The following is an 18719-nucleotide window of genomic DNA, read 5'->3' as shown; positions in this document are numbered from 1 at the left end:
GGGGGGGGGGGTTTAAAAAAAAAAAAAAACCCGTTTCGGCGCGGGACAACCCCTTTAAGTACCACCCTGCCATGACGTACAGTAACACCCTGTGGAAGGGGTTAACATTGCTCAAGCCCCAGTGTCACGTATGAAACGGAAATATGTCATAGAAGGACAATACCGCCCCCCGCTGACAAACTGCAGAGGAAAAAGGGGTAAAAACAGCACTCAAGAGGAGGGCTAAACTTAACGAGGTACCAAAGTAATTAGGGTACATTCAAACTGCTGGGGGGACCGAGAGAAAGGAACATTCCTCAACCCCCAGAAGAGCTTCACGTAAACCGCATCAAGAGCCTCCGATACATCCGAGACATAGCGCAGGCCACGGGCGACTCAGTAAGTTATTGGCTCCAGACAGTTTACGTGAAGCTCTTCTGAGACCGGGGATGCCAGTCCTCCAGCGGTGCGAGTATAACAATTACTCCGGTCCCCATTGTTACGTTCAGCCCTCCTCTTGAGCACTATTTTCCCCCCTTTACGCCATGGGTGGGATGGAGTGGAAAAGGCAGCTCTCCCATCCGCGGGCGACAGTTGGGCTCTAAAAGCTCTTCTGGACTTCAGACTGTCCCGTGTCTTATATTCCCCTTCTTTATCCCTCCTGAAGAGGCACTTAATGAGCCATCAGCTAGAATTGTCCGTGTGAACAAAGAAGCCACATTGGCGGCTGCGCACATGTCTCGCTGGTCAGGGCGGCATTCTGTAGCAGCAGCGGGAGGTGGAAGCAGAAGACCCCCCAGCATGCCTAGTGACATCACGACGCCAGAGCACCGCATGGGAGACTGCTAACTGGGCGCTGGAGGACTGGTGACGTGGCGTGGTCTGATCAGCCACTATACCATTTGTTTCAGGCCAATGGTAGGTTTTGTATGTGGCGCAGACCCCAGTTATCAACAAGGCAGTGTACAGACTGGTGGAGAGTCCACAATGGTGTCCACCTCAACAGGTTATTAACTACCGTCTGCTTGGTTTCACTGCTTGGTGACCATTTACAGTCCTTCATATCCCTCACAATGATGGGATATTCCAGCAGGATAATGCTCCAGTCCAGGAGATCCAAGTTGTCCACAACTGCTTGGAGGAGCATTCTAGAGTTCCTATGTATGATACGGCTCACACCTGTACTCAACCTGAGCCCAATGAGCATTTATGGCATGTGGTGAGGACGGCCATTTGTACTAGAGATCCTGCCCCTACAAATATCACAGAGCTGTAGGGGGGGGGGGGGGGGGGGGGGGGGGGGGGAGGGCTATCCAGATGTCTTCTTTCCATTTGTGGAATCAATGCCACATCGAATTTCTGCCCATTGCTAGGCTAGATGGGGTCCTATACAATATTAGCTCCTGTCCCATGATTTCTGGCACCAGAAGAGATGCTGAGCAAGTGATGAGAGAGCGAGACCGCATTGCTGCAAGCAGAGAAGGCGCTGGTGCTTCAGAAGTAGCTGCTCACCATGCCGGGGATCCCTCCGCCAAGCCAGCCGCTCACCATGCCGGGGATCCCTCCGCCAAGCCAGCCGCTCACCATGCCGGGGATCCCTCCGCCAAGCCAGCCGCTCACCATGCCTGGGATCCCTCCGCCAAGCCAGCCGCTCACCATGCCTGGGATCCCTCCGCCAAGCCAGCCGCTCACCATGCCTGGGATCCCTCCGCCAAGCCAGCCGCTCACCATGCCTGGGATCCCTCCGCCAAGCCAGCCGCTCACCATGCCGGGGATCCCTCCGCCAAGCCAGCCGCTCACCATGCCGGGGATCCCTCCGCCAAGCCAGCCGCTCACCATGCCGGGGATCCCTCCGCCAAGCCAGCCGCTCACCATGCCGGGGATCCCTCCGCCAAGCCAGCCGCTCACCATGCCGGGGATCCCTCCGCCAAGCCAGCCGCTCACCATGCCGGGGATCCCTCCGCCAAGCCAGCCGCTCACCATGCCGGGGATCCCTCCGCCAAGCCAGCCGCTCACCATGCCTGGGATCCCTCCGCCAAGCCATCCGCTCACCATGCCTGGGATCCCTCCGCCAACCCAGCCGCTCACCATGCCTGGGATCCCTCCGCCAACCCAGCCGCTCACCATGCCGGGGATCCCTCCGCCAACCCAGCCGCTCACCATGCCTGGGATCCCTCCGCCAAGCCAGCCGTATAGAGAGAGAAGCAAGACTGAGCATGTGTCACCACCCTGGGGCAGACACACGAGAGGCGGTGCTCTTCTAACATTAGCTCTTGAATATCTGGAGATACTTTTGTTGTATTTAAAGAGATTTATAAATAGTTTAATTAGGGGCTGGATTAACTATAATAGAGTTTGTGGGAAAGCCCCTTTAAAAGTAGTGCTGGCTGCAAGCACATAAGCAGTATAGGTCGCCACCCTTGTTCTCAAAAACACAAAAATTGTATTAAATCAAAAGCTTAAAAATTGGTTGTGAGCCTCAGAAGTGACACGGTCTGCGTGAGGGTGAAGACATTTTACACGTATGGTCACAATATGCAGAATAAGGCCGCCTTCACACTGGCGAGAAAACTGTGCAAAACTTGTGCGTAGCGAGGCACTAATATGAGGCCTGTTCTTTTGAGTAGGGTCATACACATGGCGAGGTCTTCCTGCATGGCACCGCAATGCGGGAAACAAATTGCTACTGCGATATCGCCCATCGTCTGGAATGGGGCCGGTGGCTGCAGTGCCGTCCTTCCACAATCCTCTACCACGGCAGAGGACTCCTGCATCCCCAAAGTGACGCGAGGCTACAACGCCTCCCACCTCGGGGCGCATGACCATCAAGGTATGCAGCCTTCACACTTCCCTAATATGTTATTGAAGCGAATGTGGTTTGGGGTCCGACTGGTTCATCTCATAAAAATGTATTTCAGCATATGGTTGTGATACGCGTCAGCCTCCTCAACTAGGACTACTGAAGCCAACCATAAGGAGGTAGGTGGCCTTCAAGTCCAGCAGGTCCCGTCCTTTTAAGTATCTCAAAGATAAAGTCAGTTTCTTCAAAAACAAGCAGGTCCCACCAAGGAGCCGCCACCCCCCCTCCAACATCCCATCCTCCTTCCAGCAGCAGACCACGGTCTCCGGTCCTTACAATTAAGACATCACACTTCCCTTCTCAGTAGGGCACCGAGGATACATTGTTTAATTAGCAGAGGTTAGGATTACTTACAGCAGCGGCACACAACAAACCACGGAGGGGTAATCAGCAGTCTTTTAATAAAGACATTCTTATTTTCAATATGAAAAAAATAACTTGAAATCGTGCAAAAAGAAAAGCAAAAACCTGAAGTAACTGAGATACAACCGCCATCACAAATCGTAATTCGTGCAAACACAAACAAGACTATTCTCTGCATTCCTTACAAGTAATCATCCAAGGTTAGATGCAATGGAGAAGATCCCAACATTGGTTGTCATAAGTCAAAAGATATTGGCAAAACTCATCTTAGGTGGAAGGACTAACACGAATACTCAAGACTTTGGCGCAAGAACAACTAGATCACCAAGAAGGACTAACACAAAAGAAAAGGGATTTGTCGAGACTACCAATGGTCAGGAGGGGCACCGGCCCCGGGTATTATAAGCATGCTAAGGTTCATCAAGTCAGACTCCACCAAACTGAAAGGACAACAAGCAGCAAGATCCGTCCTCTTGTGCACATGTTATAAGGGGTCGTCTAGGGAGGAACACACTTACTCAGTCCATCGGTGTCATAATCTCCACGTCTGGCCCAAGTCTGACACCGGGTCAAGTGGCATGGCCCTTCCGTTGTCTGTGGCGCCAATCGCAGGAGGCCTCTGCCTGTTAAGCTAATTTCAATAACTAAGCCGGCCATCTTCTCCATCTCTGCCAAGACAGGAGGGGTCCGGCCTTGTTACTGAAATGAGCCAAAGAGCCGCTCCCAGCCATGACGGCACAGGCAACAGAAAGGCCATACCCCCCAACGGTGTGCCACAGCTTGGCCGGATGTGTCGATTCCAACACAGCTCGACGGGTAAATATTTCCACTTCATGGAAACCCCTTTAAGAAAAAAAGAAATGGCTTCTTCCATGGAAGAATCTTCAAGTGTGATCACTTCGCACGAGTGGTTCTCTTCTGACAACTCACAAGACCTGCTTTATATATAGAAAATCACCCACATTTCGGGCACCTAAGGGGCTTCTCTCCATGTGGATGGCCTGATGGACAATGAGGTTGCTATTTCGAGTGAAACATTTACCACAGATGGGACATGAGTATGGTTTCTCTCCAGTATGGCCCGTCAGATGATTCAGGAGGCTAGGTTTGTTGGAGAAGAGCTTCCCACACTCTGGACAGGTCAGTCTCTCTCTTCTGTGGTTTCTTCGATGGTTTGCAAAATCTGACCTGCGGACAAATATTTCAGAACACTCTGAACAGGTGTAATCCTTCTTCACCAGCGAGGGAGAACCTTCTTCACCAGCCGCCGCCTCATCCGTCCCCAAAGACGACTTGGGTTGTGGACGATCTTTGGAGATGTGAGCATCGCTGGTTGCTACAACTTCACCTTCATCTGAACCAGAGCCCTCTTCAATTGGGGCGAAGCTGTATTTGGTATGAGCATGTTTAATGAGGGCCGAGACGTCGGTGTCAAAGCTGCTTCCCTCATCGAAGAGGAGAAAGCTGTTCTGCAGATGGTTCCCACCATACGCTGCGGGTTCGGAGTGCGTGGACGGATACTGCGGCGAGTTGTTTACAGGAGTAAAGTCAGAAGTTCCGGATGGGATTCCTTCTTCACATGAATCCGTTTCCTCATCAGAGCCGTAGGCTGTGTACGCTCTACGGTTGGAGCATCTGAAAGCATCCGCGTTGGCAAAGCTTCGTTCCTCATCCGATACGGACTCTTCTTTGATCTCGAAGCTGGTGTACTGGAACCCAGTAGGGGTGTAATCAGGGTCTGAGAGGCTTCCCTCCTCATATGAAGGCTCATCTTTCACACGGACAGACGTATACTGTATACAATCTGCTGTCGAGGCTTCGGCTCCATCACTTCGACCCAACTCGGGCTTGATATGAGTGGATGGGTACGGCTCCGTCGGATCAGCCGATGTATAAAACTCTGTGACGTCGCCTCCTTCACATGAGTGCGGCTCCTCTTTAACACAGACGGATCTACACCTTGTGTCTTCGAGGACGACAGAAGCTCCGGAATCTACTGGATTACTTGGTTCTCGTGAAGCAGATTCCTCCTTGACAAGAGTTGACTTATAGTGCGGCAGTTTCTTCACAAACGGACCTGCAGAGAATTAAACACTTTAGATTAGTACTGAGATCGTGTTCTGCATTACAGATCTGTCCCCGAGACGAGTCCCTCACCTGGAGACGGCCCCGTACGGCCACTCGCCACCATGTCTTCCTTCAGTCTCCCCGCTGCCTCATCCATACAGAAAGAGACGGCAGCATTGGCGCGTTTGATTGGATCCTAAAACATAAAAGGTACAGCGATTAGTCAGGATGGTCCAGGGACAATATATAGGACTACCGTCCCCCCGCAGCGCTCGCCTCTCCAGTCAGCTGCTGAATGATCCTGAAGGTCAATTCCAGAATCTTCTGCTCATTTTGAAGTGAAGACGCTTTGACGGGGCTTTGGGTCCTGCTCCAAGCTCCAAGGTGGTGCGGGCTGCTGAGGGGGGCGACTTTCTCCCCTGATGTCTGCTTCACAACAATACAGTCCTATTAAAAAATAACTTAAAAAACTATTCTGAAGAAAGAAATACCCCCCAAATAAACACCGAACGACCACTAAAGGCGGCTGCGCACAGACGGGTCGGATGTGGGATGCCGCAGCGGAATGTGACCCTGCTTCTTTCTTTATTTTTCTAGACTACGCATGGCCCGCACGGTTCGCCGTTGGATGTACGCAGTTACTTTGTTTTCTTTAAATCCCTGCTTTTCCCGTGCGGTTGCTAGGCAATGACGTGGGCACCCATGACCTTTCCACAATGTCATTGCGGAAGGGCCGCAGGTTGGACAGCGTCCATTGAGTTCAATGGAAGCCGTTCGTGCAGAGCCAGCACAAAAATAGAGAATGCTGCAATTGTTGCCCCACGCGCTGAAAAAAAACAAAAACAAAAAAAAACAAAATCGCAATTGATTTCAGCTCATGTGCAGGAAAAAATGCTTTCCCAGACCATGCTATGGGGGGTTGGCTGCGGGCGCCCGCTCTGGATTCCACAAAGCTACGCTGCCCGTGTGCAGCCGGCCTAAGAGCCAACGGCCCTTTCATGTTCAGAGTTTCCCTTTACAGAAAAGTAGCAGAATATGGCTGAAGTCAACCAGAAAATTGGGCGATTTCGAACGAGGCCCGTCGTTGGGCCTAGACCAGCTGGGGGCAGTATTTCAGTAACCGCCAGCCTTGGGGGAGTTTTCTCATGGTGTCAAGATTACATGGAGAATGGTGTGACCAACATCCAGCTAAAAGGGATTGTAGACAGGTGGTCATAGGAGGATGTCAGGAATCACAGACTGTGCCACCTCAAGCAAGCTGCAACCAAATGCAACGCTGGCGCTGCGGCGGATGCGTCAGAACATGCAGACACCAGGTCAAGGGTCAATGCTGTTAAAGAGCATCAGAGACGTGAGACGACGGGGGCAAAACAACAAACACTGGATCACCGAGCAGTGGAGGGGTCAGAATCTGCACATCTGTGAAAGCTGCTTCCTGTCCGCGGGGGCCAATAATGCTGCAGAACAATCCCAGCACCTAGTGGGATCCGCAGCGGGATGAATCACTGCCGCTCTGTAGGCCAAAGGAGGTGAGCTGTGCCGCCAGGGGTCTGTAATAAGGTGCATCACACAGATTACTTAAAGGGGTGGTCTGAGCCAGGGGTAGGGCTGAGGGGGTTGTCTCACACGGACGGTTATAATGGTGGAATCTGCGATCACCGAGCGGAGGATGCACAGCACAACGCTGGCAGTGACAGACACGGACGGTAGAGTTCCCCTTCGCTCGTGGATACGCGTTGCAGCATGCTCTATTTTGCCGTGGACAGCCTGCATGGAATCAATGGAGGCGTCGGACCTGCAGCCCGTACACTGACCCTGCGTATGGGCGCGTGTTCATCGGAGAGCTGCCGCTGGGGTCATACACAACACAGTTCAAGCAGGTACGCAGGGTCGCTGGCCGGGCTCACAGCAGGAATCCGCTGCGGACCCCCAGCACGTGGCATCCGGACCACCCGTCTGATCCCGACCTTATACAGCTTCTGTACCAGCACCTTCCCATGCTCTAACAAAATAAGCATATACCCGCCTCGCCCGTGTGCGTACGGCCTGTAGACCCTCCAGTTACCAGCACTGCAGCCAATGACAGAGCTCAGTGATCCAGTGCCCAGCTCTTATTGGCTACAGCGACACCCCGGAGCAGCACTGCGGGTACAGCGGGGAGGACAGGCTTACTCGCTATGGCAGAGCACAGAGACCCCTTTAATTCCCAGCATCCCTCACCTCTCCCGTCAGCAGGCACATGATCTCCAGGGTCAGGTTGAAGATATTTTCGGAGGTCTTGCTCCTGTCCGCTGTTTCTTGGGCTCGTGGCGGCTCTTTTACATCTCGATTTGCCTAGAAGTGAAATAATAGGATGAAGATCTACAACGAGCATGAAGGGCCACCGAGGAGAGAAGGGCCACCGAGGAGAGAAGGGCCACCGAGGAGAGAAGGGCCACCGAGGAGAGAAGGGCCACCGAGGAGAGAAGGGCGCCAGATCTACACGCAGAGACCCCTCCACTTCAACGACTGACCTCCATCACAGGAAGGTGACGGCACATCGGGTACGCTCTATGGGCCGGGAGGGCAACTAGGGAGCTGCGTGAGGAGACTTATAAGGCCATGCATGCAGATGTGTCTACAGCGCCACCTATTGGAAGGAAGCATTCCTGCAAGTGATCCACGGATGTGCCACGGTGGCACAGCAGTCACATTTCAGGGGCTGCGTGGGTCATACTACAAAGGATCCGCACCACTAATCCTTCCCAGAAGCCGTGAACTCACCGGGTCCGCATGACGGAAGAGCAGCGGGCCAACGGTCACAGCATGGGGGGAGCCTCGCTGACGTCGTATGAAGGGGTCCACATGAGCTCTCTTCCGTGGCGGCTTTACCCACGGCTCGGAGTCCGCTCGTGGAGACACGCCTTGGAATACGGAGGGAACGGCGTCCCTCTTCAAGGTCTTGCGCAGACCTCCGGGCACGTAGCAGTCTTCGGTGAAGTGCTCGGAGCAGATGCGGTAGCGGTCGCCTCTCTTGGCCTCCAGTATCCGGGCGGCGGTGTCGTCCACGCTCCCCATCTCCTGCCCGTTCTGCTGGATGCACAGCAGCCACGTCTTTATCTTATCCAGGCGGTTGGGAAACACGTGGAAGATGATGTTTGGGGAGAACTTCTTCTTGCCGGAGGAGGCGCATCGCTGGATGAAGCACCGCGGCATCTTACTCCTGCGGGGAGAGGAGGCCACAGTCTAAGCCCAGCAGGACACAAGACGATGGCCGACACCCAAAGCCCAACCACTAACCCTCTAACTGCCAGGGCTGCAGGAGACCTCTTCATCTGGGGAGGCCAAGAGACGTCCAGAAGGAGCGAGGAGGATGAGATCGTCAGCTCCTCGAGAGGAAGAAGCACGAAGCTGCAAGAGAGATGACAGAGCTGGTGAGAAGGGGGCAGCAAACTAACCGCCCAGGCGAGGGCGCCGCGCCACTGCCAGACATACACCTAGGAGGACGCAAACTGTCAAAGGCTGGTTTAACCCCTTAAGGACGTGGCCCTATTTTTGTGCGGCGGCGGACGTCTGCGGTGGTTTTTGCAGGACGAGATGTATTTTTTAGCGGCATTACGTAACCGTAGTCTTGCTTTACGGCGCGGGCGCTGCAACAGGACCGAGCAGCCTTACGGGCCGCTGCGATTACTGCCACACCTGATGCTACGTCTATGTCAAAGAGGTTTTATTATTTTTCCGCCGCCCTAGTTGTGCGCGGCTCGTTGTTGTAGAACACAAGCGGGGACACCCCTGTATAACAGCCGGGCGCTCCGAGCAGAGAACAGCTGGGTGCAGGAAACAAGCGGGGACACCCCTGTATACCAGCCGGGCGCTCCGAGCAGAGAACAGCTGGATGCAGGAGATAAGCGGGGACACCCCTGTATAACAGCCGGGCGCTCCGAGCAGAGAACAGCTGGGTGCAGGAGACAAGCGGGGACACCCCTGTATAACAGCCGGGCGCTCATAGCAGAGAACAGCTGGGTGCAGGAGACAAGCGGGGACACCCCTGTATAACAGCTGGGCGCTCCGAGCAGAGAACAGCTGGGTGCAAGAGATAAGCGGGGACACCCCTGTATAACAGCTGGGCGCTCCGAGCGGAGAACAGCTGGGTGCAAGAGATAAGCCGGGACACCCCTGTATAACAGCCGGGCGCTCCGAGCAGAGAACAGCTGGATGTAGAACACAAGCAGGGACACCCCTGTATAACAGCCAGGCGCTCCGAGCAGAGAACAGCTGGGCACAGGAGACAAGCGGGGCACCCCTGTATACCAGCCGGGCCCTCCGAGCAGAGAACAGCTGGGTGCAGGAGACAAGCGGGGACACCCTTGTATACCAGCCGGGCGCTCCGAGCAGAGAACAGCTGAAGGTAGAACACAAGCGGGGACACCCCTGTATACCAGCCGGGCGCTCCGAGCAGAGAACAGCTGAAGGTAGATCACAAGCGGGGACACCCCTGTATAACAGCCGGGCGCTCCGAGCAGAGAACAGCTGGGTGCAGGAGACAAGCGGGACACCCCTGTATAACAGCCAGGCGCTCCGAGCAGAGAACAGCTGGATGTAGAACACAAGCAGGGACACCCCTGTATAACAGCCAGGCGCTCCTAGCAGAGAACAGCTGGGCACAGGAGACAAGCGGGGCACCCCTGTATACCAGCCGGGCCCTCCGAGCAGAGAACAGCTGGGTGCAGGAGACAAGCGGGGACACCCTTGTATACCAGCCGGGCGCTCCGAGCAGAGAACAGCTGAAGGTAGAACACAAGCGGGGACACCCCTGTATACCAGCCGGGCGCTCCGAGCAGAGAACAGCTGAAGGTAGAACACAAGCGGGGACACCCCTGTATAACAGCCGGGCGCTCCGAGCAGAGAACAGCTGGGTGCAGGAGACAAGCGGGACACCCCTGTATAACAGCCAGGCGCTCCGAGCAGAGAACAGCTGGATGTAGAACACAAGCAGGGACACCCCTGTATAACAGCCGGGCGCTCCGAGCAGAGAACAGCTGAAGGTAGAACACAAGCGGGGACACCCCTGTATAACAGCCGGGCACTCCGAGCAGAGAACAGCTGAAGGTAGAACACAAGCGGGGACACCCCTGTATAACAGCCGGGCGCTCCGAGCAGAGAACAACTGGGTGCAGGAGACAAGCGGGGACACCCCTGTATAACAGCCAGGCGCTCCGAGCAGAGAACAGCTGGGTGCAGGAGACAAGCGGGGACACCCCTGTATACCATCCGGGAGCTCCGAGCAGAGAACAGCTGGATGCAGGAGACAAGCGGGGACACCCCTGTATACCAGCCGGGCGCTCCGAGCAGAGAACAGCTGGATGCAGGAGACAAGCGGGGACACCCCTGTATAACAGCTGGGCGCTCCGAGCAGAGAACAGCTGGGTGCAAGAGATAAGCGGGGACACCCCTGTATAACAGCCAGGCGCTCCGAGCAGAGAACAGCTGGATGTAGAACACAAGCGGGGACACCCCTGTATAACAGCCAGGCGCTCCGAGCAGAGAACAGCTGTGTGCAGGAGACAAGCGGGGCACCCCTGTATAACAGCCAGGCGCTCCGAGCAGAGAACAGCTGGATGTAGAACACAAGCAGGGACACCCCTGTATAACAGCCGGGCGCTCCGAGCAGAGAACAGCTGGGCACAGGAGACAAGCGGGGCACCCCTGTATAACAGCCAGGCGCTCCGAGCAGAGAACAGCTGGGCACAGGAGACAAGCGGGGCACCCCTGTATACCAGCCGGGCGCTCCGAGCAGAGAACAGCTGGGTGCAGGAGACAAGCGGGGACACCCTTGTATACCAGCCGGGCGCTCCGAGCAGAGAACAGCTGGGTGCAGGAGACAAGCGGGGACACCCCTGTATACCAGCCGGGCGCTCCGAGCAGAGAACAGCTGAAGGTAGAACACAAGCGGGGACACCCCTGTATACCAGCCGGGCGCTCCGAGCAGAGAACAGCTGGGTGCAGGAGACAAGCGGGGACACCCCTGTATAACAGCCAGGCGCTCCGAGCAGAGAACAGCTGGGCACAGGAGACAAGCGGGGACACCCCTGTATACCAGCCGGGCACTCCGAGCAGAGAACAGCTGGATGTAGAACACAAGCAGGGACACCCCTGTATAACAGCCGGGCGCTCCGAGCAGAGAACAGCTGGGCACAGGAGACAAGCGGGGACACCCCTGTATAACAGCCGGGCGCTCCGAGCAGAGAACAGCTGGATGTAGAACACAAGCGGGGACACCCCTGTATAACAGCCGGGCGCTCCAAGCAGAGAACAGCTGGATGTAGAACACAAGCGGGGACACCCCTGTATACCAGCCGGGCGCTCCGAGCAGAGAACAGCTGGGTGCAGGAGACAAGCGGGGACACCCCTGTATAAAAGCCAGGCGCTCCGAGCAGAGAACAGCTGGGCACAGGAGACAAGCGGGGACACCCCTGTATAACAGCCGGGCGCTCCGAGCAGAGAACAGCTGGATGTAGAACACAAGCGGGGACACCCCTGTATAACAGCCGGGCGCTCCAAGCAGAGAACAGCTGGGTGCAGGAAACAAGCGGGGACACCCCTGTATACCAGCCGGGCGCTCCGAGCAGAGAACAGGTGGGCGCAGGAGACAAGCGGGGACACCCCTGTATAACAGCCGGGCGCTCCGAGCAGAGAACAGCTGGATGTAGAAGACAAGCGGGGACACCCCTGTATACCAGCCGGGCGCTCCGAGCAGAGAACAGCTGGATGCAGAACACAAGCGGGGACACCCCTGTATACCAGCCGGGCGCTCCGAGCAGAGAACAGCTGGGCGCAGGAGACAAGCGGGGACACCCCTGTATAACAGCCGGGCGCTCCGAGCAGAGAACAGCTGGATGTAGAACACAAGCGGGGACACCCCTGTATACCAGCCGGGCGCTCCGAGCAGAGAACAGCTGGATGTAGAACACAAGCGAGGACACCCCTGTATACCAGCCGGGCGCTCTGAGCAGAGAACAGCTGGATGTAGAACACAAGCGGGGACACCCCTGTATAACAGCCGGGCGCTCCGAGCAGAGAACAGCTGAAGGTAGATCACAAGCGGGGACACCCCTGTATACCAGCCGGGCGCTCCGAGCAGAGAACAGCTGGATGTAGAACACAAGCGGGGACACCCCTGTATACCAGCCGGGCGCTCCGAGCAGAGAACAGCTGGATGTAGAACACAAGCGAGGACACCCCTGTATACCAGCCGGGCGCTCTGAGCAGAGAACAGCTGGATGTAGAACACAAGCGCGGACACCCCTGTATAACAGCCGGGCGCTCCGAGCAGAGAACAGCTGGGTGCAGGAAACAAGCGGGGACACCCCTGTATACCAGCCGGGCGCTCCGAGCAGAGAACAGGTGGGCGCAGGAGACAAGCGGGGACACCCCTGTATAACAGCCGGGCGCTCCGAGCAGAGAACAGCTGGATGTAGAACACAAGCGGGGACACCCCTGTATACCAGCCGGGCGCTCCGAGCAGAGAACAGCTGGATGTAGAACACAAGCGGGGACACCCCTGTATACCAGCCGGGCGCTCCGAGCAGAGAACAGCTGGGCGCAGGAGACAAGCGGGGACACCCCTGTATAACAGCCGGGCGCTCCGAGCAGAGAACAGCTGGATGTAGAACACAAGCGGGGACACCCCTGTATACCAGCCGGGCGCTCCGAGCAGAGAAAAGCTGGATGTAGAACACAAGCGAGGACACCCCTGTATACCAGCCGGGCGCTCTGAGCAGAGAACAGCTGGATGTAGAACACAAGCGGGGACACCCCTGTATAACAGCCGGGCGCTCCGAGCAGAGAACAGCTGAAGGTAGATCACAAGCGGGGACACCCCTGTATACCAGCCGGGCGCTCCGAGCAGAGAACAGCTGGATGTAGAACACAAGCGGGGACACCCCTGTATAACAGCCGGGCGCTCCGAGCAGAGAACAGCTGGATGTAGAACACAAGCGGGGACACCCCTGTATACCAGCCGGGCGCTCCAAGCAGAGAACAGCTGGATGTAGAACACAAGCGGGGACACCCCTGTATAACAGCCGGGCGCTCCGAGCAGAGAACAGCTGAAGGTAGATCACAAGCGGGGACACCCCTGTATACCAGCCGGGCGCTCTGAGCAGAGAACAGCTGGATGTAGAACACAAGCGGGGACACCCCTGTATAACAGCCGGGCGCTCCGAGCAGAGAACAGCTGAAGGTAGATCACAAGCGGGGACACCCCTGTATACCAGCCGGGCGCTCCGAGCAGAGAACAGCTGGATGTAGAACACAAGCGGGGACACCCCTGTATACCAGCCGGGCGCTCCGAGCAGAGAACAGCTGGATGTAGAACACAAGCGGGGACACCCCTGTATAACAGCCGGGCGCTCCGAGCAGAGAACAGCTGGATGTAGAACACAAGCGGGGACACCCCTGTATACCAGCCGGGCGCTCCGAGCAGAGAACAGCTGGATGTGTAACACAAGCGAGGACACCCCTGTATAACAGCCGGGCGCTCCGAGCAGAGAACAGCTGAAGGTAGATCACAAGCGGGGACACCCCTGTATACCAGCCGGGCGCTCCGAGCAGAGAACAGCTGGATGTAGAACACAAGCGGGGACACCCCTGTATACCAGCCGGGCGCTCCGAGCAGAGAACAGCTGGATGTAGAACACAAGCGAGGACACCCCTGTATACCAGCCGGGCGCTCCGAGCAGAGAACAGCTGGATGTAGAACACAAGCGGGGACACCCCTGTATACCAGCCGGGCGCTCTGAGCAGAGAACAGCTGGATGTAGAACACAAGCGGGGACACCCCTGTATAACAGCCGGGCGCTCCGAGCAGAGAACAGCTGAAGGTAGATCACAAGCGGGGACACCCCTGTATACCAGCCGGGCGCTCCGAGCAGAGAACAGCTGGATGTAGAACACAAGCGGGGACACCCCTGTATACCAGCCGGGCGCTCCGAGCAGAGAACAGCTGGGTGTAGAACACAAGCGGGGACACCCCTGTATAACAGCCGGGCGCTCCGAGCAGAGAACAGCTGGATGTAGAACACAAGCGGGGACACCCCTGTATACCAGCCGGGCGCTCCGAGCAGAGAACAGCTGGATGTAGAACACAAGCGGGGACACCCCTGTATAACAGCCGGGCGCTCCGAGCAGAGAACAGCTGGATGTAGAACACAAGCGGGGACACCCCTGTATAACAGCCGGGCGCTCCGAGCAGAGAACAGCTGGATGTAGAACACAAGCGGGGACACCCCTGTATACCAGCCGGGCGCTCCGAGCAGAGAACAGCTGGATGTAGAACACAAGCGGGGACACCCCTGTATACCAGCCGGGCGCTCCGAGCAGAGAACAGCTGGGTGTAGAACACAAGCGAGGACACCCCTGTATAACAGCCGGGCGCTCCGAGCAGAGAACAGCTGGATGTAGAACACAAGCGGGGACACCCCTGTATAACAGCCGGGCGCTCCGAGCAGAGAACAGCTGGATGTAGAACACAAGCGGGGACACCCCTGTATACCAGCCGGGCGCTCCGAGCAGAGAACAGCTGGATGTAGAACACAAGCGGGGACACCCCTGTATAACAGCCGGGCGCTCCGAGCAGAGAACAGCTGGATGTAGAACACAAGCGGGGACACCCCTGTATACCAGCCGGGCGCTCCGAGCAGAGAACAGCTGGATGTAGAACACAAGCGGGGACACCCCTGTATAACAGCCGGGCGCTCCGAGCAGAGAACAGCTGGATGTAGAACACAAGCGGGGACACCCCTGTATACCAGCCGGGCGCTCCGAGCAGAGAACAGCTGGGTGTAGAACACAAGCGGGGACACCCCTGTATACCAGCCGGGCGCTCCGAGCAGAGAACAGCTGGATGTAGAACACAAGCGAGGACACCCCTGTATACCAGCCGGGCGCTCTGAGCAGAGAACAGCTGGATGTAGAACACAAGCGGGGACACCCCTGTATACCAGCCGGGCGCTCTGAGCAGAGAACAGCTGGATGTAGAACACAAGCGGGGACACCCCTGTATAACAGCCGGGCGCTCCGAGCAGAGAACAGCTGAAGGTAGATCACAAGCGGGGACACCCCTGTATACCAGCCGGGCGCTCCGAGCAGAGAACAGCTGGATGTAGAACACAAGCGGGGACACCCCTGTATACCAGCCGGGCGCTCTGAGCAGAGAACAGCTGGGTGTAGAACACAAGCGGGGACACCCCTGTATAACAGCCGGGCGCTCCGAGCAGAGAACAGCTGGATGTAGAACACAAGCGGGGACACCCCTGTATACCAGCTGGGCGCTCTGAGCAGAGAACAGCTGGATGTAGAACACAAGCGGGGACACCCCTGTATAACAGCCGGGCGCTCCGAGCAGAGAACAGCTGGATGTAGAACACAAGCGGGGACACCCCTGTATAACAGCCGGGCGCTCCGAGCAGAGAACAGCTGGATGTAGAACACAAGCGGGGACACCCCTGTATACCAGCCGGGCGCTCCGAGCAGAGAACAGCTGGATGTAGAACACAAGCGGGGACACCCCTGTATACCAGCCGGGCGCTCCGAGCAGAGAACAGCTGGATGTAGAACACAAGCGGGGACACCCCTGTATACCAGCCGGGCGCTCCGAGCAGAGAACAGCTGGGTGTAGAACACAAGCGAGGACACCCCTGTATAACAGCCGGGCGCTCCGAGCAGAGAACAGCTGGATGTAGAACACAAGCGGGGACACCCCTGTATAACAGCCGGGCACTCCGAGCAGAGAACAGCTGGATGTAGAACACAAGCGGGGACACCCCTGTATACCAGCCGGGCGCTCCGAGCAGAGAACAGCTGGATGTAGAACACAAGCGGGGACACCCCTGTATAACAGCCGGGCGCTCCGAGCAGAGAACAGCTGGATGTAGAACACAAGCGGGGACACCCCTGTATACCAGCCGGGCGCTCCGAGCAGAGAACAGCTGGATGTAGAACACAAGCGGGGACACCCCTGTATAACAGCCGGGCGCTCCGAGCAGAGAACAGCTGGATGTAGAACACAAGCGGGGACACCCCTGTATACCAGCCGGGCGCTCCGAGCAGAGAACAGCTGGATGTGTAACACAAGCGAGGACACCCCTGTATAACAGCCGGGCGCTCCGAGCAGAGAACAGCTGGATGTAGAACACAAGCGGGGACACCCCTGTATAACAGCCGGGCGCTCCGAGCAGAGAACAGCTGGATGTAGAACACAAGCGGGGACACCCCTGTATAACAGCCGGGCGCTCCGAGCAGAGAACAGCTGGATGTAGAACACAAGCGGGGACACCCCTGTATAACAGCCGGGCGCTCCGAGCAGAGAACAGCTGAATGTAGAACACAAGCGGGGACACCCCTGTATACCAGCCGGGCGCTCCGAGCAGAGAACAGCTGGATGTAGAACACAAGCGGGGACACCCCTGTATAACAGCCGGGCGCTCCGAGCAGAGAACAGCTGGATGTAGAACACAAGCGGGGACACCCCTGTATACCAGCCGGGCGCTCCGAGCAGAGAACAGCTGGATGTGTAACACAAGCGAGGACACCCCTGTATAACAGCCGGGCGCTCCGAGCAGAGAACAGCTGGATGTAGAACACAAGCGGGGACACCCCTGTATAACAGCCGGGCGCTCCGAGCAGAGAACAGCTGGATGTAGAACACAAGCGGGGACACCCCTGTATAACAGCCGGGCGCTCCGAGCAGAGAACAGCTGGATGTAGAACACAAGCGGGGACACCCCTGTATAACAGCCGGGCGCTCCGAGCAGAGAACAGCTGAAGGTAGATCACAAGCGGGGACACCCCTGTATAACAGCCGGGCGCTCCGAGCAGAGAACAGCTGGATGTAGAACACAAGCGGGGACACCCCTGTATAACAGCCGGGCGCTCCGAGCAGAGAACAGCTGAAGGTAGATCACAAGCGGGGACACCCCTGTATAACAGCCGGGCGCTCCGAGCAGAGAACAGCTGGATGTAGAACACAAGCGGGGACACCCCTGTATACCAGCCGGGCGCTCCGAGCAGAGAACAGCTGAAGGTAGATCACAAGCGGGGACACCCCTGTATAACAGCCGGGCGCTCCGAGCAGAGAACAGCTGGATGTAGAACACAAGCGGGGACACCCCTGTATAACAGCCGGGCGCTCCGAGCAGAGAACAGCTGAAGGTAGATCACAAGCGGGGACACCCCTGTATACCAGCCGGGCGCTCCGAGCAGAGAACAGCTGGATGTAGAACACAAGCGGGGACACCCCTGTATAACAGCCGGGCGCTCCGAGCAGAGAACAGCTGGGTGCAGGAAACAAGCGGGGACACCCCTGTATAACACGCTGCTTATCTCCCGTATCCCGCTCAGTGACCGCCCCGCGGTTACACGATACCTAAAGGCACACAGCGATTATCACCCAGCAGCCATCTATGGAGCCATAATCGCTGTGTCTGAATGGGCCTTTAAACAGGACGCCACCAAACTGCACCCCCCCCCCCGCCCCCCCCCCCCCCCCCCCTGCAGAGCATTCCAGCCGCCTTCTACTACCCCCCTGCAGAGCATTCCAGCCGCCTTCTACTACCCCCCTGCAGAGCATTCCAACCGCCCTCTACTACCCCCCCTGCAGAACATTCCAGCCGCTCTCTACTACCCCCCTGCAGAGCATTCCAGCCGCCCTCTACTACCCCCCTGCAGAGCATTACAGCCGCCCTCTACTACCCCCCTGCAGAGCATTACAGCCGCCCTCTACTACCCCTAACCCCTCCCCCGCTGCACATCGCCCCACTGCAGCATACTCCACCCCCCGCTCACCTCTCGCAGGCCCGCGGCTCGCACTCAGGACGCGGTGGTTTCCGCTCCTACATCCGCCTCCTCCTCACGTCTCACCGGAATTCCGGGTCATGCCGTCACGTGGGCTGCATCCAGCCAATCACGTGTCACTAGAGGAGGAGCTTCTACCTATTTTGGAGTTATGACTGGAATCAAAGCTGAGCGGCCCGAGAGAGACGGCGAGAGGGAGAGAGAGAGACAGCCAGAGGGACGGAGAGAGACAGCGGGGGATAGAGAGAGACAGACAGCCAGAGGGACGGAGAGAGACAGCGGGGGATAGAGAGAGACAGCGGGGGATAGAGAGAGACAGGGAGAGAGAGAGAGAGAGAGAGACAGCCAGAGGGACGGAGAGAGACAGCGGGGGATAGAGAGAGACAGACAGCCAGAGGGACGGAGAGAGACAGCGGGGGATAGAGAGAGACAGCGGGGGATAGAGAGAGACAGGGAGAGAGAGAGAGAGAGACAGCCAGAGGGACGGAGAGAGACAGCGGGGGATAGAGAGAGACGGCGAGAGGGAGGGAGAGAGAGAGAGACAGCCAGAGGGACGGAGAGAGACAGCGGGGGATAGAGAGAGACGGCGAGAGGGAGAGAGACAGCCAGAGGGACGGAG

General features: G+C 57.3%; 2 protein-coding genes across 2 annotated transcripts; one reads left to right on the top strand and one right to left on the bottom strand.

The window, feature by feature from the left end:
* Positions 1-1492: 1492 nt before the first annotated feature.
* On the top strand, positions 1493-2380 carry LOC136587450 (uncharacterized). The gene has a single exon (XM_066586019.1). It carries the CDS (start codon positions 1493-1495, stop codon positions 2378-2380), a length of 888 nt encoding a protein of 295 aa, XP_066442116.1.
* Positions 2381-3217: 837 nt separating this feature from the next.
* On the bottom strand, positions 3218-18165 carry LOC136588724 (oocyte zinc finger protein XlCOF29-like). Its single transcript, XM_066588147.1, has 7 exons — positions 18092-18165; positions 8549-8659; positions 8033-8471; positions 7490-7603; positions 5546-5716; positions 5360-5465; positions 3218-5279 (listed from the first exon to the last, which is right to left on the bottom strand). The coding sequence occupies exons 2-7, from the start codon at positions 8581-8583 to the stop codon at positions 4129-4131; spliced, it is 2016 nt and encodes a 671-aa protein (XP_066444244.1). The 5' UTR covers positions 8584-8659; positions 18092-18165; the 3' UTR covers positions 3218-4128.
* Between the last annotated feature and the right edge of the window lie 554 nt (positions 18166-18719).

Source organism: Eleutherodactylus coqui, chromosome 13, assembly GCF_035609145.1.
Source record: "Eleutherodactylus coqui strain aEleCoq1 chromosome 13, aEleCoq1.hap1, whole genome shotgun sequence".
NCBI classification, from domain to species: Eukaryota; Metazoa; Chordata; class Amphibia; order Anura; family Eleutherodactylidae; genus Eleutherodactylus; species Eleutherodactylus coqui.
This window is presented reverse-complemented; position numbering and strand designations above follow the sequence as displayed.